Below are 23,689 nucleotides of genomic sequence, written 5' to 3'. Positions count from 1 at the left end.
CCGGTCACCAAAAGCACACAGTGCCCAAGCTCGATAGCTAAGGGATATCTTATAAAAGTATGATGCTTGTATATCATTAAAATCGAGCGCAATCGTACTTTTAGCCAGAAAATAAATGTCCGGGTAATTCTGGGACACCCTGTATGTTGGGAGGTAAAATATAACCCCCGTTTTTGGACGCCTGGATCCGCCTATTATAGCAAAAACGTGTCAAAAGAGGATGCACAATAACTTTGTATATGTTATCACATGATACCTTTCATTCACTGTTCGTATAACTGGTGTATACAGTTATAATACATCAGCATCGTGATCTTCGCCCAAATGACTCGCTTCACGAATAGGACCCCCCACTTCCCAGTGCTCTGGAGCCGCCCCTGGTAAAGGTATGAACTTGAAATTTTCAGGGAATGTGCCCAATTTAGTTTTAGGAAAAGTCAGAAAATTTCAGCATCGTTGCTTCAGCGGTTTCGGAGATATTCCCGAAAAACCTGAGGGGTGGATGAAAACAACCCCCCTGCCACTAATAGGGTTAACACGCGCAGTGGAAGGGTTGCGAGTACTACGCCCAGTGGAAGGGGGGGCGGATGTCGCCCCCCCCCTAAGATCTCAGCTCCCACTGGAGCTAGAAAAACGAAATTTAGAGGGTAGGTGGAGGCCATGGGGAACTCTGTTGTGTGTGAATTTCATGACCCTAGGTCAATATCTTCAAGGTCAAATGAGGTCAAATGTGGTCAAATCTGCCATATGAGCGACTTTTTTTGCGTTTACACGCCGATAACTCAAAAAGTTACCGGCCGATTTTCTTTTTTCTTTCACTATACGAAAGAACAAACATTTGTGAGTATGTATGGTGAATTTCTAGATGATCCAACAATAAATATGGCAGTTAGAAGTCTGCTAAGGGTAAGATGTCGCCGCCTGAAGCGGGATCGGCCGACGCGGGAAACGCGGCAATCACAATTTTGTGTTTACACACTCATAACTCAAGTTGTTACCGGCCGATTTTCGAAATTCTTTGACCATATGATTGCCTGTACATTTCTCAGTCTTCTCACCGAATTTGACGCGAATCTAATATAATCAGCGGTAAGGAGCTCGATGTAAAGACGGAACCGTCCCGCCCCGGCACAGTCTACAATTCAGGCGGCGCGTAACGGCTAGCGCCGGCCGCCGCGCCGCCGCGCCGCCGCGGCGGCAGGATGTTTGACTTTACACCGCTATTACTAGAAAAGTTGTGAACCGATTTTCTTATTTCTTGCACGAAAAGATCCGCAATTCAATTCTCGACAGGTAGCCGAAATTTCACATTAATATTATGTTTGCGGCGCGAGTTATTGGCGAATAACAGGAGGGGTGGGCGAAATCCGCCCCCCCCCCCCCTTCCACTGCGCGTGTTAAAGGGACTATCCCACCTTCTAAAATGTTGTTAAAACCAGTTAAATTGTGCCCGACTTTATAGATTGGATGACCAGGAACACGGTTCTGGCATTTATTTTTCATTAAACATCTTAGGCTTCCCATATTCCAAACACAAACTTTCAAATATGTGACGTCACAGCCCAAAATTACCTCCTTCCCCAGGCCACATTACTGTCATAAAGCTGATTCTTTTTACTCTGTAGGCACCACAACAAAGTTCAGACCAAGTTTTAAGCGATTTTTCAGATTTCAGATTTCAGATGTATATTTTCGAATCATCCCACAAACGTGGCTTCATGATTGATTCTTGTCAATGACAAAGTACACAGATGAGGTTACGTCGGTGAGATAATAAAAAAACAAATTGGCATGAAAGCTAAAATAAAGACATTAAAATATGCGAAAGCATGTGACGCTGATAAAAGACGCTATATGAATATGTCCCTAAAAACAAAATGCGGGGAAGACGCCCTAAGGTGCATGCTTGTTCAGCGCAGAGATAAAAGCGGTTCTGCGGCTGCAGCCGGAGATGGATGACGGCAGGCTATTCCAAGCGGAGGCGGCCCTGTACGAGAACGCACGTCGCGACATGGAGAGGCGAAATCCAGGCAGCTGAAGCGCTCCGGCAACAATGGACCGAGTCGCGCGCTCACTCACGCTACTGCGTGCCACGAACAGAGACCGGATCGCCACCGGAGCGCGGGGGTCGTGCAGGGCTCTAAAAACGCCCATACGATCGCGACGGGTAACCAGGCTTGACACGCTGCGCCAACCAAGTGCCTCGAGAATCGGCGATGCACTATCACTGCGGCGCCGATTTTTCAACGAAAAAACCCATTTAAATCAGAATGACTGAACGAGGTGACGTCACACTAACGGTCGCTCCATGTTGAAGATAGGGCCTTGCGCAAGGCCCATTTTCAAATGAAGGGAACGAATTTCTTCAACACCAAGAGGCCGCGGGGGTTGCAACCTAGATAGATAGTGGTTTCTGAACCTCGCCGCAAACTTGGCTATCTCAACTCAAACCCCATGTTAAAGGTGGGATAGTCCCTTTAACCCTCGCCGGCACAGGGCGAGGGGGGGGGGTTGATGCACCCCCCCCCCGTAAGGTTTTCGCGAATAACTCGCGTAAAAAGCGGCAGATCGCGACGAAACTTTCAGAACCGTCGCATCTATCAATTTCACACCTACCCTGAAAATTTCATGAACCCGACCCAAATGACCTTTGACCTGTGACCTACAGGGTATAACGAAATTATCCGGACATCTATTTTTCCGACATATCTGCTCTTACAGTTTCTTTTTTAATGTTAGAAGCTGGAAAATTGGATGAATGCATGCCTTTGGTATCTGCTCTCACCTCAGCAGTGACCTGACCTTGCGAAATGACTCTTACTCTGAGTAAGAGTCGAATAGCCGACGGGTTCATTTGATAGGTTTCGTTTAAGGCAGTGGAGAAAAGGGAGTACAGTCTCTCGTTTCGTAGTAAGGCTACGTGTTGGTGGCATGGTGGCATGAGCCAGAAGTTGGTCTGTCAACAGCTAGACATCAGCAGCAGCCTAGCAGCATATCTGCCTCAGGCGTTATAAGCTGGGACTTGGTGGCAGACTCAGCCCGGCCTCGATCACAACGACCGCCCTTTGCCAAGTGGTGAGGAGAGTTGTCAAGATAGCGACAAGGAAAGGGCATCAATTAATCCGCAACCTGATTCGAATTCTTACCAAGGCAGATAATAAGAGGTCCCACATCATGATTCACCGTTAACCGCCCTTTAGCTTGGTTTTACTGCCCTTCAAACTGAAAAAGATAATGAAATTGACGGGAAAACAGCCAGTCCACCACCTTTGGCCTCAGGCCAGGGCGTGTCCACTGGTTGTTGTTGTTGTTGTTCCCCCTGGGACCTCCTTACGGAGGACCATAGCCGAGAGGCTCCCTATGGCGAAGGTAGCCGGCCTCCAAGGCAGCCACCAGGTCGGCGTCCCGCAGCCGCGACGGGTCGATGTAAATGCTGCCAGTTAGCCGCAGGCGGGCGCCAGCGAGGGCCGGGCAGCGGAGCAAGACGTGCTCCGGCACGTCCGCCTCCTCCCGGCACACGGCGCAGAGCGCCGCGGGGCACCGCTTATCGGGGCACTGCAGGCATGCCACGGAGGGGTGGCGGCCGATCCGGAGCAGGTATTGGAGCGAGCGGCCCCAGTGGCCCGCCCTCAACTGGTGCACCGAGGTGGCGGCCTCTCGGTCCTCTCCGGGGATGGGGAGCGGCAGGGTGCTCCCGAAGATAGTCTTGAAGAAGGAGTCGGGCCAGTTTTCGCGCCACTGACGTGTGGCCGTCCGATGAACTGCCCGTGTCAGGGACCGAGCGTCCGAGGGCACGGCGCCCTGAGGCAGGGTGGCCGCTTGTTTGGCCAGGGCGTCAGCGCGCTCGTTCTCCGCCAGCCCGCAGTGAGCAGGGACCCACTGCAGGGTCACCTGCCGGCGCTCGGCAATGTCCAGCAGCGTCCTCCAGATCGCCGCGCCGATAGTGGTGGTCTGGGCGGCCGCTCCCGCGCTGAGGAGGCTCAGGGCGGCTCGTGAGTCAGAGCACGCCACCAGCGGGGCGGGGGACGGCTCATCCCGGACTCGCTCCAGCGCCGCCCTCAGGGCGAACAGCTCCGCACGGGTGCTGGAGCAGAGGCCTCCCGCCGCCACCTCCACCTCGAGAGTCTCCCCCGACGCGGTAAAGATGACGGCGCCGCCCCCTCCTCGCCTGACCCCAGCGTCCGCAGAGCCGTCGGACCAGATCCACGTGGCCTGGGCTGGGAGCGCCGCCAGGTGCCGCCGCGCGGCCTCTCGTCGCGTCTCGTTGGAGGAGGCACGACGACCGCCGGGTCCCACGTCCAGATTGAAGGCGATCGGGCGGCAGGTTGACCACGGGAGGAGGGGAACCTCGAGGCGCGGCTCCACCGTCACTCCCTCGGCGCCCGCCTCGATCAGCGCCGATCGCCCCAGATGTCGCCAGCCGGTGGTAGACCGCAGTCGAGTGGGTGGGTCGGCCTCCGCGACGCGGCGAAGAGGGTCGTCCTCCGGCAGGGCGAGCGCTCGGCAGAGCGTTCGCGCGGCCAGCGTCTTCCTGGTGGACCATGCTGAAGGGATGCCTGCCTCGGCCAGCAGGGGGTCCCTGGGGGTGGACCGTGGGCATCCGGTCACCACCCGGGCGGCCGCCAGCAGTTCGCGCTCCACCAGCTGAACGTGTGACGGGGACGCGGCCGGGAGCCAGGCACCCGCCGCGTATTCAAGGGCTCCCCGGACATACCCGTTCGCGACTGTCCTGAGCTGCGCCTCGCGGAGACCCCAGGTCCGGCCGGTCATCCTCCGCAGCTGTGCCGTCCGCGGCCGGACCTTCCGCCGCAGAGAGTCGCAGTGGTCTTTAAAGTGTAGGAGTCTGTCGAAGGTCACCCCCAGAAGATGTAGGCTGGTGCCACCGGTGACCTGCGTGCCGTTCACCAGGAGTTACACGCCACGCTCGTCCCTGCTCCGCTGAGTCAGCAGCAGCGCCTGGGTCTTCTGTCCGGCGATGGACATCTTCCAGTGCCTTGCCCATCGGGCAAGGGCGTCGGCCGACTTCTGGGCGCGAGCCACCGCGAGCTCTACGGTGGCTCCAGCGCTCAGTGTGGCCGTGTCGTCCGCATACATCAGGACGTCCGTGCGGTCCGAGGCGTTCCGCAGGGTCTCGATAAGGTCCGCCGCCCAGAGCGTGTAGATGGTCGGTGCCAGGACCGAGCCCTGCGGCAGGCCCGCGCGGAACACGCGCTCGCTGCTGTGCGCGCCGTTGACCTCTACGCGGGCCCGCCTGTCGCGAAGGAACCGGAATATCCAGGTCGCGAGACATCTGGGGAGGAGCTTGAGGAGCTTCAGGTGCAACATCCGGTGATCGATCGTGTCATAGGCACGGGAGAAGTCGAACGCCAGGAGGACAAAGCGGTCCGCCGTCACGCCATCCTCCGGGCCTCGTCTCGGCTTGGGGCGATTCCAGCCATCTTGAACGGTTTGGACCAAGCGGGCCAGACTGTCTTCCGCCGACCTCCCGCGGCGGAACCCGACCTGTTCGGGGGGCACCAGTCGGTCTCGCTCGATGAGGTAGGTCGTCCGGGCCGCGATCATCCGCTCCGCTAGCTTGGCGATGTGACTCGTGAGCGCGATCGGGCGGTAGCTGCCCACTTGTTTGGGGTCTTTGCCGGCCTTCAAGATGGGGATGATGGTCGCCCGTCGCCATGAGGCGGGCGTCTCGAAGTTGGACCACGATCTGTTGATGAGTGCCAGAAGGGTCCGGTAGGCCGTCGGTCCGAGGTGCCGCAGGTGTTCGGTGCATACCTGGTCCGGTCCTGGCGCCTTCTTCGTCCCGAGGTGTCGGATTTGGTCGTACATTTCCTGTTCGGTGAAGGGTTGACACTGGTCGGTGCGCTGTCCCCTGCAGCGGCACGGGGCAGCCTTGAGGCCGCGGAGCTCCGTCTTGACGATCCGGTCGCGCTTGGGTTGGCGCACGTTTCTACTGACGTGGGCGTACGTGCGGACGAACGCCTCGGCCTTGGCCCGGTCCTCCGCGAGCAGTTGCCCGCAGTCCCCGTTGATGGCCCGGTCTGGGCAGACGTCCGGTGCAGCACCCTCCATCTTCCGCAGGATCTTGGTGACCTTCCCTATGGCTGCCGGCTTGTTCAGTTCTCCAGTCGCCAGTTCGCGGAAGCTCCTTTTCTGTGCTTCGGCCTCCATGGTCGCAACTGACTTCTTAGCTGTCTTCCATCTGGATCTCGCCTCCTCCGAGTCGTGCTCCTTGAGGGCGTCCCTCGCCTCCCGGCGCTCCGCCACCGCGGCCACGAGGTCCGGATCGAGCGCCCATGGCTTGGGGTCGGCGCGCGCACCCCGCGGGACGTGGGCGGTGCTGGCGGACAGGATCGCGGCCACCAGCCGCTCGCTGAGGCCCTCCACCGACAGCGAGTCCGGGCGCAGGTCAGCGAGGGCCGCGTCACAGTCAGCCGCGAACCCAGTCCAGTCCGCCTTGTGAAAGGCCCATCGGCTCTTGCGGATCCTCTTCGGTCGCGTGCCGCCGATCGAGGTGTGGATCAGCTGAGGGAGGTGGTCGCTCCCCAGGTCCTCACCGACCGCCCACGTGCAGCGGCCCGCCATGTCGCGGTGGCACATCGCGACGTCCGGGGCGGTCTGTCGAGTGCGGTTCCCGTAGCCGACACAGGTGGCCGCGCCGGAGTTGAGAGTCACCCAGTGATGGAGCTCAAGCCAGTCGTTCACCCGGGTCCCCACCGCGTCCGGTTCGGAACAATTAACATCCCAGACGGGGTGGTGGCCGTTGATGTCTCCGACGGCTATGACGTTGGGTAGCGATGGGAACATGTCCAGAGAGAAGTGGTCTTCCCGCTCGTCCTCAGCTGACAGTCGGGACGGGGGGCGGTACAGGTTGTATATGTCGAGTGATGATGACTCTCTTGAGGGCTGGCCTCGCATTTGGTGCGGGATGATCTTGATGGCGCACCATTCCGTCGTGGTGTCTTGGGGCAGGAGCGGGGACGCCTCGATGGTTGAGTAGGACAGGCCGTCCCGAACGTAGATGGCGACGTCCCCACCCTTGATCGGCCCGTCCCGTCTCCTGCCCTGCGCCCGTCTTGCGACCGCGGCCGCCTGGTACCCCGGGATGGCGATGTTCCGGCCAGACGGCAGCTGAGCCTCCTGTACCGCCAGCACGTCCACCTTCCTGTCAGAGAGCCAGCGGGAGACCTCGGGAACCTTCTTCCGCAGTCCCTCCGCGTTCCAACTGACGAGCAGTAGTTGGCTTCTGGTGCGGCAGTTGTGGCGATACCGGCGATTCTTGGCACGTCGGCTGTACCCTCCTCGGGGGCCCGATGGGCCGCGGCCGCGCGCCCCGCCACTGGCGCTCGTGGCGGGGCCGTCGCTGTTCAGTTACTCAGCGGACCGGGGGCCGCGGCGACGCGGCTCCCCAGCCCGCAGCAGGTGGTCCGGTGTGTTCGGTGGTGTCGCGGCTGCGGGGCGCCGAGGGTGGCACGTCGGCCATCCGGCGTCCCGCCCGAGGGGGGCATGTGGGATCCGTTTGGTGAATCCGGCCGCTCTCCACGGCCGGACCGGGCAGCTGACGCCGCCCACACCGTCCACCCCGAGAAGGCGGATCCCTCCAGACGGCACTGGTCGAAGTGTCCACTGGTCGAAGGAAGACATGAATGAGGTGGCCTGGTCGGGTGGGAAGCTGTTCGAGCAGCGATGTCCTTTGAACCCGCGACCCGTTGGGGGGGGGAGGGGGCAAAGGGCCCCTCTGGTTTTTCGGAGATAACTCAGAAACGGCTGCGAACTTCGACTTGAAACTTTCAGTACCTCTCCGGACATCAATTTTACACAACTCCCGAAAAATTAGGTCCAAGGTCATCTCAGGTCACGGGCTGTAGAGGTAAAACTGAGGTCATGTTCGGCAATTTTTCGTCGAAAAAGTTGTTCACAGAGAAAAATCGCAGAAAATCAGGGTTTCAACTTAGCGACTCAAAAATTGGACCGTAGGTATAAAAAAGTATGGCAAACAAAATGGCTGTCTCGAAATTTCCAAAATATAATAATTTCTAGATCTAGGGATTTTCTAACTCAAAATTTACATTTCTTGAGATATTTTTGAAATTTGGGGAAATTTAAAAAACCGGAATGTATGTTAGAGAACCCCTTACTGGCCTTACACACGCCAAAAATTAACAAAATATCTCTAAAACTGCCTGAGATATAGCCATTTGAATGACTGAAAAAGTAGCAACTGTTCTTATGCCGTCACAATATTTTCAGTATTTGTGCTTGAAATCAGTCAGGAGTAATATTTATGATTCTTATCAACCGCTTGCTGACTGAACATGATCCTTTACGTGACTTAAGTCCCTTTTACGTAAAAAATTGTTTTTCGTTGTAAACCGGTACAACTTGACCTTATTTGACCTTCCTGTGACGTCATAGGTCCAAGAAAAATGGTCAAGCAGGTTTTTGTGGATGCATATATATGACATGTCTTCATAAAGACTCGAATATTCACAGGGGCGGTCGCAGACTTGGAGTTTGGGGGGCCAACTTGGCAAAGGGGCCCCTGCGCTGACCCGGGGGGCCCGGTGCTAGAAGGGGCCCACGGGCGTAGTGCACGGGTGCAGAAATCCAGGCCATGGCCGGTGAAGCGGGGGGGGGGGGGTAGGGAGCGGCACCCGAGCGGAGGCTAATTGCGACTGCGAGCTTTGAGGATGTTCCATATCGAAAAGGTACCGATAAGTGCATTTTAAAGCATTGATAATGCCAATAGCTCACGCAAATGTGAATGGACTAACGCAAAAGTAAAGACGGCTAACTTTGCCATTTTCTGAGATCATCGTGCTAAAACTTTTGACAGTGGGTCATCGGTATCTGTTCAGTGTTCACTGTTCAATCACACGTGTTCCGTTTCATTTTTGTTTTTTAGGTACTTGAGCACAAATGTAAGTTTTGAAGACCATTACAGTAGCAAATGCTTCGAAAGATGGATAGTGGGCAAAATATCCTAAATTTGTCGTGCTGCATGGAAAGTAGTGTTGCTGAGAAAAGGGGGTTTGTTCCAGATTATTGTGGATGCAGAATACATTGTCTGCACCCTATGCAGAATTATTGTTGGTGCAACTGCGCCCACTGCACCCATGGTTCCTACACTTACTTCGGCCCATCGATAGCGCTTCAGCGATACCTATCGCCTAGAGGCTGCAATGGGGCCCTTATAGTACGGTGTCAGACCCCCAGAGGCCGGCGTTGGATCCAAGGGTCAGCGAAGGGCCTCAAAGGCCCCAGGTAGGGCCCCAGAGGCTGATGTGGGCCTTCAGAGGCAAGTGCGTGACGTCCAAAGGTAAGGCTTGAGCCCCCAGAGAACATAATAGGGCCATCAGTGGCCGGTGTAGAGACCTCATAGGCCAGTTTTGGGCCCCCTCAGAGGCTAGTGTGGGGCCTCAGGTGTCGGTATGAGGCACTTAAAGACCGTTATGGGTCCTCAGAAACCGGCATCGATCCTTCAGAAGCCAGTACGGGGCCCTCAGAGGCACATTAGGGTCAGTTTGGGTCCCAGAGACAGAAATGGGACCATCAGAGGCCGGTGTGGGACCTTTAGAGGCTGGTTTGGGTCCTTAGGGGCCAGTTTAGGGCCCTCAGAGACCAGTACAGGGCCTCCAAAGGGCAGTTTGAGACCATCAGAGACCGAATTGGGCACTCAAAGGCTAATCTAATGTGGGTCTTTACAGGCCAGCATGGAGCCCTCAGAGGTTAGCGTGGGGCCATAAAAGATCGACATGGGCCGGCGTTGGACCCCAGAGGCCAGTAGAGGGCCCTCAAAGGCCAAGATGGGCCCTCAGAGTCCGATGCGAACCCTTAGAGGCCGGCATCGGGTCGCGGGGCCCATAGAGGCTAATGTGTGTCCTTTCAGGCTGGCATGGGGCCCTCAGATCAATGTGGGGCCCTAAAAGACCGGTATGGGCCGGCGTTGGACCCCAGAGGCCAGCGGAGGGCCCTCAAAGGCCAAGATGGGCCCTCAGACGCCGATGGGGGCCCTGAGCTGCCGGCATTGGGTCTTCAGAATCCAGTGCGGGGGGCCCTTAGAGGCTAATGTGGGTCCTTACAGACCAGCATGGGGCCCTTAGAGGTCAGTGCCGGCGTTGGACCCCAGAGACCAGCGGAGGGCCCTCAACGGCCAAGATGGGCCCCAGAGGCCGATGCGGGCTCTCAGAGGCCGACATCGGGTCTTCAGAATCCAGTGCAGGGCCCTCAGAGACACTTAAAGGTTAGTCTTGGGACTCGAGACACAGAAATGAGGCCACCAGAGGCCGGTTGGGCCCCTGAGGCCGGCTTAGGGGCCCTCAAAGGCCAGTGGAGGGCCCTCAGAGGTCAATGTGGGTCCTCAGCGGTCAATGTGGACGCTTGACCGCCACTGAAGGGCCCTCAGAGGTCAGTGTAGGACCCTCAAAGACTGGTATGGGAGCTGTTAATGGCTGGCGTGGGTTTCTCGAGCCTCGTGACAATCGAATACGGGCCAGGGCCCCATACGGCCATGGGGGCCCATCGGTTGTTTGGGGGGGGGCCAAATGATATGATGGCCCCCCCTGATTTGCCTTTGGGGGGGCCATGGCCCTGATGCCCCCCCCCCTGCGACCGCCACTGAATATTCACATTTTAACATGCTTTTCCTTATGATTCACCAAAGTGTTTTCTAATTGGTAGATGCTGACCCCTGTTGTGACGTCACAGGTCATCATCCACTCAGGTGACCATCCACATGCCAGATCTATCATATACATCATATCCAGACTCATTTTGAAAGCTTAGATTTCATTTTTATGACCGACTTCTCGTCATTGCAAATTGAACTGATAGTGGTTAGTGGTCTTGGGAACCACTAACCCATCTCAAATGTTTTTGTAGATCCTTGCCTCGAAGGAGAGGGAGAGAATCCGTGCTGGCGAAGTAATGAAGCAGATCACTCACCAGGTAGGTATATTCACTAACCTTGGTTGTACTGGTGCAAAATTGGTGAATCACACATGCACACATAACAGGTTTGCCCAGCAATGTTTTGATGACTACTACACTGTAATTCATTTGAGGTCCAGTCAAGGTTTTCAGTGGAGGCTGCCATTACCCTTTACTTTTCAAGGCACTCCTAAAACCATGGTTGATTTCGAATAAATTGTGATTTTTGTGAATTCTAATAATCCATTGTGGTTGCCCTATGTATAAATATATCTGCCAAATATTAACAGCATAACAACAATTTTCAATGGCAGTGTTGATGTGCCATCTCTTGTTTTTTCATGAACTAAGAACAATGATGTGACAAGAGTGGCTGCTGTTTTCTGCCGCAAAAATGTTCCAACTGTTCTACCCTGAAAAGGAGGAATGAAGAGCTGCTGGAGGAGCTCGTATGTACATCTCAAGCAGGGCAACATCGACAAAAGTAAGTATCTATTTGCATTTTCTTTTAAGGTGGGCTCTAAGGTGAATGTTGCGATCATTCCCACGCCTGTAACGGAGAATCAGAAGCAATCCAATTTAGAGATCATATGGGCTCAGATGCAATTCGGAAACGACCGCCATTTTTTGTACGCTACGGCGTACAGGCACCCGACCAATACCGTGCAGCAATTAACCGCGGATCTGGATGATCTGAACTCCCAGCTGAACTTTATGAAGGCTGCCCACCCTCGCAAGCTTGTGATACTTGCAGGGGACTTCAACGCGTGCTTATTGAAAGGCGGGGATGCGACACCAGGGGCCAGATTGCTGGAAACGCTACGATCGAACGGACTTGTGCCTGTGAATCCAACGAAACCTACATACCGGCCTGCCGCCTCATTGATTGACGTCGTAGCGATTAGTCAGAGTGAGAGAGTGGTGAGAGCCGGTGTTACTCGCTGTCATCTGGGTGGCCCCCATGATTACACCAGGCTAATGATACGCCAGGGCTGTGATCGTCGTGCCGGGAGGGGTGCCATAGTGCATAAGAGGTGTCTAAGTCGCATTGATGTCACCGAGTTCAACGTCACCTTGTCGCGCGCTGACTGGAACGAGGTATGGACGAGCGGTAGCACGGAGGCAGCGTGGGAGGCGTTTGTGCGTGTGTTTATATGCGCCCTGGATAACGTGGCGCCGATGCAGCGCGTCCGTGTGTCACCACCAGGGGCGCCGAGCGCTCGCAGATACGTCGGCCGCCGGACGCGAGCGGTACAGGGCAATCAACCGGCAGTGTCGGGCGGCGATACGGTCAGATACTGCGGCCCATTTAGAGAGAGAGTGTAGGAAAGCGGGCCCCGCGAAAATGTGGCGAGTGTTGAAACCTGTTATAGGGTGCAACAAGGGAGCTAACGATGTACCGAGAGTCACGCCGAACGCACTTAACGCGTACTTCTCTCAGATTGGCCAAACTACATCCAGCAGTGTGCCCAGACCGACACAGCCAATGGCAGTACGGCTGCCTCGGGTGCATACTGGCGCGTTCAGAGTTGACACAGTGGACATTGACACGCTGATGACAGTTGTTCATGGCATGAAACCCTCCACATCCACGGGCGTGCAGGGCATCAGCGTACACATGTTACAGAAATTCTTTTACGGCGTCGGACCAGTCTTGCTGAACGTGATCAATTTTAGTTTGAGTAGTGGAGAAGTCCCAAAGTCATGGAAACATGCCGTAATTACGCCGCTGCCAAAAACTGCGAACGCGTCAATGCCATCTCATTATCGCCCTTTATCAATTTTACCGGCTATCATGAAGGTTATAGAAAAAATAGTGCAGCGACAGCTGGTTCAGTATTTTAGGGATAACTGTCTGTTCACACCGAACCAGCACGGTTACCGGGCGTCACACTCGAGCGAAACCGCCTTAGCTGTAGTGACTGAGCGCATTTATCGGGGGATGGATGAGGGCTGTATCAGTATATTGGTCATGTTGGATCTCTCCAAATGTTTCGACACTGTTGACCACCACAGACTGCTAGCGAAGTTGGCACTCTATGGAATCGATGAGAACTGGTTCGTAAACTATTTAGCTGGTCATTCTCAGCAGGTCAAAGTTAGTGGGAGCGAGGGTGAACCGATCATGTCAAACACACTACCCAATGACATAGGAGTGTATCAGGGTGGGTCGCTGAGCTGTCTGCTATATGCCATTTACGTTAACGATATGGGTCTGTATATTGACGGAGTCGAAATCATTCAATACGCTGATGATACGCAGCTACTCATATCTGGCAAAAAGAGACACCTGTCTGATATGATTGTGAAACTTGAACGTGCCCTTAGCCAGCTTTCAGATTGGTTTAACGAAAACCGTCTCAAAGTGAATGCAAGCAAAACGCATATGATCGTCTTTGGAACCAAGGCGATGTTAAAAAACCAGCCGAGCATATCAGTCAATTTTTGTGGAACAACGATTCAGGAATCGAGAGTGGTCAAAAACTTAGGGCTTTATATGGACAGGCACATGACCTTTGTAGACCACGTCGACCACGTAGTGGCAAAGTGCAGCGGCAGTCTAGTGGCGCTGACTCATGCGAGACATTCTCTGCCGAGGGCATCATTGAAGTCAATAGTCACTGCGCTGGTCATGTCCATCATTAGGTATTGTGTGTCGATTTACGGCACGTGCAGTAAGACGGAACTCCAAAGAATTCAAAAAATCATAAATTTCGGTGCCAGAGTCATCAGTGGAAAGAAAAAGTTTGATCACATTTTTGAAGTACTCAAGAGTCTCAACTGGCTGTCGTCATCTCAGCTGGCGCAGTACCACCGGCACTGGCGGATCCAGGGGGGGGCCACCGGGGCCATGGCCCCCCCCAAAAGCCTGAAAGGGGGGGGGGGCCAACATATCTTTTGGCCCCCCCCCCAAAACGCTTGGAGAAAAATTAATGTGAGAAGGTTGCGTAGTAGATACCTACTAGAATCAGCAGCGTGATTCAATAGCGTAGAGAAAGTCAGGGGCGCGGGAACTACTTTCAGACTGGGGGAGCACACCATAATAGAGATCAACCTAGGGTCCCCCCAAATCTAGTTTTCTCACCGGTTTTAGGCCACTTATTTTTCATCCCTTGGCTTTTTCAACAAAAAAAAGAAACAGTTGCAAAAAAGGACGGTATTCCGTCTGAAAGTTGTGGGGGCACCGCCCACACTGGCGGATCCAGGGGGGCCACCGGGGCCATGGCCCCCCAAAAGCCTGAAAGAGGGGGCCAACATATCTTTTGGCCCCCCAAAACGCTTGAAGAAAAATTAATGTGAGAAGGTTGCGTAGTAGATACTATAATCAGCAGCGTGATTCAATAGCGTAGAGAAAGTCAGGGGCGCGGGAACTACTTTCAGACTGGGGGAGCACACCATAATAGAGATCAACCTAGGGTCCCCCCAAATCTAGTTTTCTCACCGGTTTTAGGCCACTTATTTTTCATCCCTTGGCTTTTTCAACAACAAAAAAAGAAAACAATTGCAAAAAAGGACGGTATTCCGTTTCAAAGTTGTGGGGGCACCGCCCCCACTGGCGGATTCAAGGGGGCCACCGGGGCCATGGGCCCAAAAAGCCTGAAAGAGGGGGCCAACAATCTTTTGGCCCCCCAAAACGCTCGAAGAAAAATTAATGTGAGAAGGTTGTGTAGTAGATACTTACTAGAATCAGCAGCGTGATTCAATAGCGTAGAGAAACCCAGGGGCGCGGGAACTACTTTTAGACGGGGGGGGAGGTCACACCATGATAGAGATCAACCTAGAGTCCCCCAAAATATAGTTTTCTCACCGGTTTTAGGCCACTTATTTTTCATCTCTTGGCTTTTTCAACAAAAAAAGAAAACATTTGCAAAAAAGGCGGTATTACGTCTGAAAGTTGTGGGGGCACCACTCCCACGGCCCCAGAGGTAGGGGGGGGGGCAAGCTGCCCCCCCTCCCCCCGGTTCCCGCGCCTATGGAGAAACTACCGGGTTTACTAGCTTCCTTCATAAAGTGTCGTCATGTCTATCGTCACCCGAGAAGGTCTTATTGCATAAATATCGATTGAGCTGTCAAGTTAACAAACTTGCTGTGGCAGCCTGACCTGACATGACCCGGCAACTTTTCATTCACGGAATATGCGCAATAAATTTTTTAGGAAAACTCACTGAGTTTTCGTTGAAAAAAAAAACTTGTTTTGTTTCGTAATTGTACAAGAAGCATATGAGGGACCTTTTTGTCCCTTCCTGCGAAACGGTAAAAGACTTATTTCGGTCACAGCTCAGGCCAATCTCTAAGGGTCAGTCGGGTCACTTATTTCTTAAAAGGGTCCTTACGGCATCCAAGGACCAATTCCGGCTTTTGAGTGCGCCACATCAGCATTTGATGCTACGACAGATGTCGAAATCTGAATATATGTTACAGGCCGTATGAAAATTCGGTCCGTTTGCAAACGGCCTGGCCCAGTCAGACCATATGAAACTACCTGAAAACACCGGCCGTTTGCAAACTATGACCTGAAATATCAGACCGTTTGAAAACGACCTAGTTAGTTTCGGCCTAGCGGATCCAGGGGGCACGGGGTCATGCCCCCAAGCCTGAAAGGGGAACAACATATATTTTTTGTCCCCAAAAACACTTAAGAAAAATGAATGTGAGAAGGTGTTACCGCCGAGAGGGGGAATTGAAGGAATAGGAGGTGCCAGTTCAGTTTATTGCTTAGGGCATGCGAATGTGCAACACTTACCTGTGCATGTCTGCCTGCGGAATTTGCACTGCATGGGATGTTGGGACGTTTGCTTTGTGTTGCAATCGTGGCTGCCGGGTTTGCTCACACATGTTTTGCCTTCTCTTACAGTGCAAACGTGCTAAAGTAATTGTTCATTGATGACAGGCGTATTGTGGACCATTGAACTCCTTCATCTTGCAAACGAAGTACGTATCCATACGTTTATGTGTTAAATGTCTGCGGTCAACTGTGGCTACGCTATGGAGTCATTTGTTTTCTAATGAGCTGGCCACTACTTTGAATTGACACTGATCACAACAGAATGTTCAGCAGACGCCAGACAGTACAAAATGTGAATGATTGCTTGTGAATAATGCACTGTCAAACAAATCGCTAGAATGCTTGCTCGATTGTCTTGTCCGCATAGCTTCTTGCGCAGGGCTGTCGTGCATGAATCGTGCATGAGCACTGCATGAGCTTCATGTGACTGACGGTGCGTGATCTGTGCGTGTTTGTTGCAGCTTTTACGTGACAAATGAATGGACTACTGCTGCAATACATCACTGGGGCAATCCTAACTGTCCTTCTCTATTGATAGTAGTTGGTAGTTGACGAAACGCGGTTACAGTAAAAGTTCGTTTGCTGCTTCCTTTTCCAGTCACTCAATGAACACAAGCTGAACAAGCTTACCTTCTGTCCAATGTAATGTCCCATCCTTGTCATTGGTATCACTGAAGAGGAGAATTGAAGACAAGATGGATCAACAGAGGGTTCAAGTGCAAGAGAAGAAGACAACTGTATGTGAAGGGTCACGACCAACAAGAGGAAAGAAGATGACTGAAGCTGGCAGAGAATACCAATGTGGTATCAAGACACAGGCATATAACAGATACTGCAAGGAGCTTAACAAGCTGTCAGTGCGCATACTGACTGAAGATGGTATGGAAATAGCAGACGATATCAGTCAGGAACTTCTGGACAAATGGATGCTTTGCCATCAGGAGTTCCTACAGATTGAACAGGAACTCCAAGAACTGCTGGATCCTGAAGACAGACTCCAACATGACAAGAAACATGGCCAGCAACTGGAAGAAATGAAAGTGATTCTTGGTCTTCTAAGACAACAAGATCCAAGAGGGCTTCTCTGCCGCCCGTATTCAAGTGCTGCACCTGGTGCAGTTGGAGGACAGGGTGTGACGCAAGAGACGCCTCAAACCGACCTCAGGATTGAACGCGATGATGACAACAAAAGCGCTGCATCTCGAAAGAGCACTGCAAGCTCGTTTCGTGCTAAGCTGCTCGAAACCCGCCTTCAGGATGAGCGTCAGCGAGCTGAAGCGGAAGCGAAGATGGCTGCTCTCCAGAGTAGGAGGAAACTGGACCAAATGAGACAGGAACTCGAATGGAAAGAAGAAGAGCTTCGGCTGAAGACACAAATTGAAGTCAGTGCAGCACAGAGGGAAGCTGCAAACCGGATTGCAGAGGAAGAAGAAGAGATGTTTGTTATGGAAACAGGAGCAAGACCTCGCATGTGTGTCGAACATCAGCAAGCTCCTGCTGCTATGCATGAAGCCGCAACACTGAGAAACTATCAAGAAACTGAAGGTCCAACCATCGACACAGCTGGCCTCGGTATCAGTCGCTCAACAAGAGTTCCGTTGGACGCAGTCGGTGATCCGCAAGGAAACGCTGAGATGACATCTCAAGAACAACTGCTGACGGGTCTGTCAACGCTGTTGTCAGCTCAGAACAAAAGAAGTGATCTCCCTAAGCTGGAGCCAGACGTTTTCAAGGGCAACGTTGAAGACTTTCCGCTTTGGTTAAAGTCGTTTGAGTCCTTCATTGAAAGCAAGACCGAGTCTCCAGTTGAACGGCTGAACTACATGTCTCGTTACACGGCCGGAGAAGCGAGGAGTGCGATACACGGACTGCTGTGCCTCAGGACCAACGACGCGTATGACCGAGCGAAGGCACGCCTCATCGAGCGATATGGGAACAGCTTCATTACCGTCACAAGCTACAAGAAAAGACTGAGGGACTGGCCTGTGATCAAACCGGGCGACACCAAGGCCCTGCAACAGCTGGCTGACTTTCTAGATGGGTGTTCTGCTACTGCTGATGTCGTGCCAGGCATGAGAACGCTAGGCGAAGCAGAAGAGAATGCAATGATCTTGAAGAAGCTGCCGAGGTACATCGTCGATAAGTGGAAAAGGATCGTGGACAAGAAAATCTACGAGCCAGAGCCTGGCCAAGAACCGTGTTACCCATCGTTCGATGAATTTGTCACATTTCTTGCAAGAGAAGCAAGAATCGCCTCGGGCCCCGTGGCGATGCTGGCGACCCAGGAAGAGACGCGGAGCCAGCGTCGCCCGCAAACACAACCCGCTAATGGTAGAGTCAGGACCTTCCTGTCATCAGCAGGCGCCCCCAGGCCGGCAACTGAACTACGTAGCGGACACACTGGAGGCTCACTGGATCCGACGCCTATCAAGTGCTTGTTGTGTCCAGGACGACACATCACTGGACTTTGTGATGTCTTCAGATCTAGCTCGTTAGATGAACGTCACGAGCTGGTAAAGAGATATCGTCTCTGTCGCGGTTGTCTTCGAGCTGGCCATCGCTGGCGTGAATGTAGGCGCAAGGAGACCTGTGACAGATGCGGCAAACGACACCCGACCCTGCTGCACGACGAACGACTGGCCTCCGTGCACAGGGAGACACAAGAGAAGAGATCGGTCCACGATGGATCTACTCAGACTGCAACGTCACTGCAGGTGACAGCCGAACGAGGGACGACACCCTGCTCACATTCGATGATCGTACCCGTCAGGATCTGGCACAGACTTCATCCGGAGTTGAACCTGGTGACGTATGCAGTTTTGGATTCACAGTCGGACGCGTGCTTCCTGAAGAGCAGCGTTCGGGACTCTCTGCAAGCTGACGGTGAACCGATACAGTTGGAGCTAAGCACGATGGCCGGCAAGTCAAGGCTGGAGTCACTGGCTGTAAAGGACCTGGTCATCGAATCCCTGAGCACAGGCACCGAGATTGAACTACCAACCACGTACACACGGGATGACATTCTTCTTGATCGACAGCTGATCCCAAGGAAGTCAACAGTTCAGGCTTGGGAGCATCTCACAGAAGTGGCATCGAGCCTACCGAGGTACTATGAAGAGGCTGACATCGGTCTGCTGTTGGGGTTGAACTGTGGTGCAGCCATCAAGCCTCTGCAAACAGTCACAGGTGGAGACAACGAACCCTGGGCAGTTCGCACTGAACTGGGGTGGTCTGTTGTGGGCACGGTCGAGACACCGACGACACCCTCTTCAGGCTGCTACCTCGTCAACGTGGGTAGTGACGTCACTATCAGGCGACACTTTGCCTTCAGGATGCAAGTGAGAGAAGTTACTCCAGAACAAGTATCACATCTCTTCGATAGTGACTTCAAGGAGGTCTCAAAGGGTGCCAAGATGTCACAAGAGGACATGAGGTTCGAGACGTTGATGAAAGAGCAGATGGTGCAGGGAGAAGATGGACACTTCGTAGCACCGCTGCCGCTGAAAGACCCGGACTCTCAGTTCCCGAACAACCGGATCATGGCAGAGCAGCGTCTTGCTTCCCTCAGGAGACGCTTGCTATCGCAGCCGCGCTTGAAAGAAGAGTATCAAGCATACATGCAGGATATGCTCGATAAAGGCTACGCTGAAGCTGTTCCGGATGACGAGCGATGCCGTGACGACGGGAAGGTATGGTATGTCGCTCACCACGGAGTGTACAGTCAAACCAAACAGAAGCTGCGCGTAGTGTTTGATTGCAGTGGAGAATTCCAGGGATGTTCCCTGAACAACCAGCTCATGCAAGGGCCCGATGTGTCCAACAACCTGTGCGGCATCCTGACTCGGTTTCGAAAGGAGCGCATCGGTATCACATGTGACGTGAAGGGCATGTTCAACCAAGTCAGGGTAGCCCCCGAAGACAGAGACCTGATAAGGTTTCTATGGTGGGAGAACGGCGACATGCGGCGAGAGCCATCCGAGTACCGGATGACGACACATCTGTTCGGCGCTTCATCTTCGCCGGCGTGCGCCATGAGTGCCCTGAACAAGACAGCCGACCAGTACGAAGAAGTGTTTGGATCTGACGCGGCAGACTTCATCAGAAGAGATTTCTATGTGGATGATGGTCTGACGTCGACTACCGAAGAGAAGTCAAGTGTGCAGCTGGTCAAGGACACGATCAGCATGTGCTCGAGTGGGGGTTTTGAGCTGCATAAGTTCACATCCAACTGTCCCGAGGTGGTGGCAAGTGTTCCCGAGAGCCGGCGTGCAAAGTCCTTGGAGCACGTGGACATCTCTGAAAGGACTGTCATTGAACACGCACTCGGCATGAAATGGAATCTTCAAGAAGACTCGTTCCACATAAATACGGACATATCAGTGAAGCCGACAACCAGGAGAGGAATCCTCTCCATGGTCAGCTCCCTGTATGACCCACTCGGCTGGGTGGCCCCATTCACACTTCTAGGAAAGAACATTGTGAAGCAACTTTGCTGTGACGGGCGTGACTGGGATGAGCCTGTTCCGGACCACGTCGAGCCTCCGTGGGAGGAATGGAAGACGGACCTGAAGCAGATCGCAGACATCTCTATTCCAAGAAGGTACGCCTTCTCCGAGCACAGCCTGGCGGACTGCAGATGTGAACTGCACCACTTCTCGGACGCAAGCCTAGATGGATATGGAGCATGCAGTTACTTGCGTATCATAGATCAAGATGGATCAGTTACAACGTCACTGGTCATGAGCAAGAGTCGTGTCACACCGAAGAAGTCAGTGACAATCCCAAGACTGGAGCTGGCTGCAGCTGTGGTAGCAGTGAGGACAAGTGTCTTCCTGCGAAGTGAGCTCTGTCTGCCAAACCTCACCGAACACTTCTGGACAGATAGTTTGGCCGTGTTGGGTTACGTTCAAAACGAAAGCAAACGGTTCCACGTCTACGTGGCTAACAGAGTGCAAGAGATCAGACAGTTCTCGTCAGCCCGACAGTGGAGGTATGTCCAGTCAGCGGACAACCCTGCCGACCTAGTCTCACGCGGGATGCGGGCCGACAGTCTCAAGACGAGCACCCTATGGTGGGAGGGCCCCTCCTTCCTGAAACAGCCCGGAAGTCTTCCGGGTGGTGAAATTATTGTCGAGGTGCCCGCAGATGATCGGGAAGTCAAGGCGGCGGCATTCCAAAGCGGAACTAGTACAGGACAGCTGCCGAAGTCGTATGGTACGATGTCTTCAAGACTGTCGTACTTCTCGAGCTGGTATCGGGCGAAGAGATCAGTGGCCCTTTGTCTTCGCTACAGAACGCTCCTCTTGGAGAGGATCAGGTCCAAGAGTGGCGGCAAGTCGGAGAAATGTTCACCGAGTGGACCGAGAAGAAAATCAGATCCAGTCAGTGTGAAGGAGATGCGAGAGGCCGAGAAAGTCATCCTGAGAGCAGTACAGGAAGAGTGTTTTGTTAAGGAAATGAAAACTGACGCAACGAAGATGACTTCTGGAGTGACAGCAGACGGTACCAGCTCCCTGAAGCGGTTGAATCCGTTCGTTGCGGACGATGGACTGCTGCGCGCTGGGGGACGTCTCAGGAGGAGTAGTCTGCCCTTTGAAGTCATCCATCCAGTGATCTTGCCGAAGGAAGGTCAAGTCACGAAGCTGATTGTCTACAATGCTCACGAAGAACTGCACCACGCAGGACGTGAATCGACTCTCAGTGAGATCCGGCACCGTGGATATTGGATACTCCATGGAAGGTCAGTGGTCTCGAAGTGCATTTTGGGGTGCATCCAGTGCCGAAGGATCAGAGGAAGTCCTTGTGGCCAGAAGATGGCGGATTTGCCAACTGAGCGAACGGAAATGTCGGAGCCTTTCGAGTTCTGTGGCGTGGACGCGTTTGGCCCGTTCTTCGTACGAGAGAAGCGCAGTGAAGTAAAGAGATGGGGTCTGATGTTTACCTGTTTCGCTTCCCGAGCTGCTCACCTGGAAGTGATCAGTTCTCTGACCGCTGACTCATTCATCAACGCATATCGTCGTTTTATCTGCAGGAGAGGTCCCATCAGGCGTATATACTGCGACAATGGAACTAACTTCATTGGTGGGAAGAACCTGTTGGAGAGCGCTCTGAAAGAAGAGGATCACAAGCGAATCGCTCAGACACTCAGTAAAGACAACTGCGACTGGGTGGAGTTCGCATTCAATGTGCCATATGCGAGCCATATGGGAGGCGTTTGGGAACGCCAAATCCGAACGGCGAGAACGGCGCTGACCAGTCTGCTGAGCGCTAATGGTCAACAGCTCGACGACGAACTTCTGCAAACTCTTTTCGCCGAGGCTGAAGCCATCATCAACAGCAGGCCCTTGACCTACTGTAGCATGTCCAGTAGTGATACTGTGGAGCCATTGACACCTCTCCAACTCCTCACCCTAAAATCAAAGGTCGTCCTTCCTGCCCCTGGGATGTTCTGCTCCGCGGACCTGTATGGGCGACGACGGTGGAGGAGAGTACAGCACCTCGCCACCGAATTCTGGACGCGGTGGCGACGCGAGTTCCTGCCGTCTCTGCAGGAGAGGCGGAAATGGCAGCGGCCAGAACACAACCTGCAGGAGGACGACGTTGTCATCATGGTTGATGACAGCCAACCGCGAGGCGCCTGGCCACTAGGCCTGGTTGTGGCGACGTACCCGGCTACGGACGGACTTGTGCGAAGGGTGCGAGTGCGTGTAAACGGTCAGGAGTATGACCGCCCCGTGCACCGTCTCATTTCTCTCATGAGACGTGGGCAGTGTGATTCCCAGTCGGGGAGTCAGTGAGTCGAGCAGCGGGGCTGGAGATTTCAGCTCGCGATCTTCGACGGAGCTGGAACAGAGTGGTTCGTCGAATCGGCCGTTGCGGTTTTTGCGCGGACTTTGGGCGAGTGCTGAGACAACGCGGCCAGTGATTGCGGCACCCGGCGGAGCGGCTGCAAAGAACTCAGCTGTGATGGGGTGTTTGCGGAAGTTATCTTTAAGTTTGTTAAGTGCGCCTCTGTGCATCCGGGATTTGTTCTCAGGATCATAAAATCCTCACCGGATTTTGGGGAGCCATGTTACCGCCGAGAGGGGGAATTGAAGGAATAGGAGGTGCCAGTTCAGTTTATTGCTTAGGGCATGCGAATGTGCAACACTTACCTGTGCATGTCTGCCTGCGGAATTTGCACTGCATGGGATGTTGGGACGTTTGCTTTGTGTTGCAATCGTGGCTGCCGGGTTTGCTCACACATGTTTTGCCTTCTCTTACAGTGCAAACGTGCTAAAGTAATTGTTCATTGATGACAGGCGTATTGTGGACCATTGAACTCCTTCATCTTGCAAACGAAGTACGTATCCATACGTTTATGTGTTAAATGTCTGCGGTCAACTGTGGCTACGCTATGGAGTCATTTGTTTTCTAATGAGCTGGCCACTACTTTGAATTGACACTGATCACAACAGAATGTTCAGCAGACGCCAGACAGTACAAAATGTGAATGATTGCTTGTGAATAATGCACTGTCAAACAAATCGCTAGAATGCTTGCTCGATTGTCTTGTCCGCATAGCTTCTTGCGCAGGGCTGTCGTGCATGAATCGTGCATGAGCACTGCATGAGCTTCATGTGACTGACGGTGCGTGATCTGTGCGTGTTTGTTGCAGCTTTTACGTGACAAATGAATGGACTACTGCTGCAATACATCACTGGGGCAATCCTAACTGTCCTTCTCTATTGATAGTAGTTGGTAGTTGACGAAACGCGGTTACAGCGTAGTAGGTAGAGAGAAAATACCGTATCATTAAAAATCTGTGAGCTTGATAAAAGTGTTGGTCTTGTCTTCACCCAAGAAGTTCTTATTGCACACTTTAACCATGGATGAAAGAACCTTCATCCCCTGGTTCTCCTTCATCCATGCTTTAACTCTCGATCGACGTGTGAAGTTATCGTGTAAGGTATCATGAAGCCGATCGCGACGAAACTT

At 53.5% G+C, this 23,689-nt stretch overlaps 2 protein-coding genes and 1 long non-coding RNA gene across 3 annotated transcripts in view; 2 read left to right on the top strand and 1 right to left on the bottom strand.

Annotated features, from left to right (window-relative positions):
• LOC122393206 (HEAT repeat-containing protein 1 homolog) overlaps positions 1 to 23,689 on the bottom strand; it is a 162,423-nt gene that overhangs the window by 15,746 nt on the left and 122,988 nt on the right. The gene's annotated exons all lie outside the window — the stretch shown is intronic.
• LOC122393204 lies at positions 15,594 to 23,426 on the top strand. Its single transcript, XR_006258657.1, has 2 exons — positions 15,594 to 15,858; positions 22,978 to 23,426. It is a non-coding gene; the product is annotated as an uncharacterized LOC122393204 (long non-coding RNA).
• Positions 21,155 to 23,426, top strand: LOC122393202. Its single transcript, XM_043389032.1, has 2 exons — positions 21,155 to 23,054; positions 23,370 to 23,426. The coding sequence occupies exon 1, from the start codon at positions 21,169 to 21,171 to the stop codon at positions 22,507 to 22,509; it is 1,341 nt and encodes a 446-aa protein (XP_043244967.1). The 5' UTR covers positions 21,155 to 21,168; the 3' UTR covers positions 22,510 to 23,054; positions 23,370 to 23,426.

This window comes from Amphibalanus amphitrite, unplaced genomic scaffold (assembly GCF_019059575.1).
Source record: "Amphibalanus amphitrite isolate SeventyFive unplaced genomic scaffold, NRLGWU_Aamphi_draft 000523F_arrow, whole genome shotgun sequence".
NCBI lineage: Eukaryota > Metazoa > Arthropoda > Thecostraca > Balanomorpha > Balanidae > Amphibalanus > Amphibalanus amphitrite.
The sequence above is the reverse complement of the archived record's forward strand: the minus strand, read 5'-3'. Positions and strand labels throughout refer to the sequence as shown.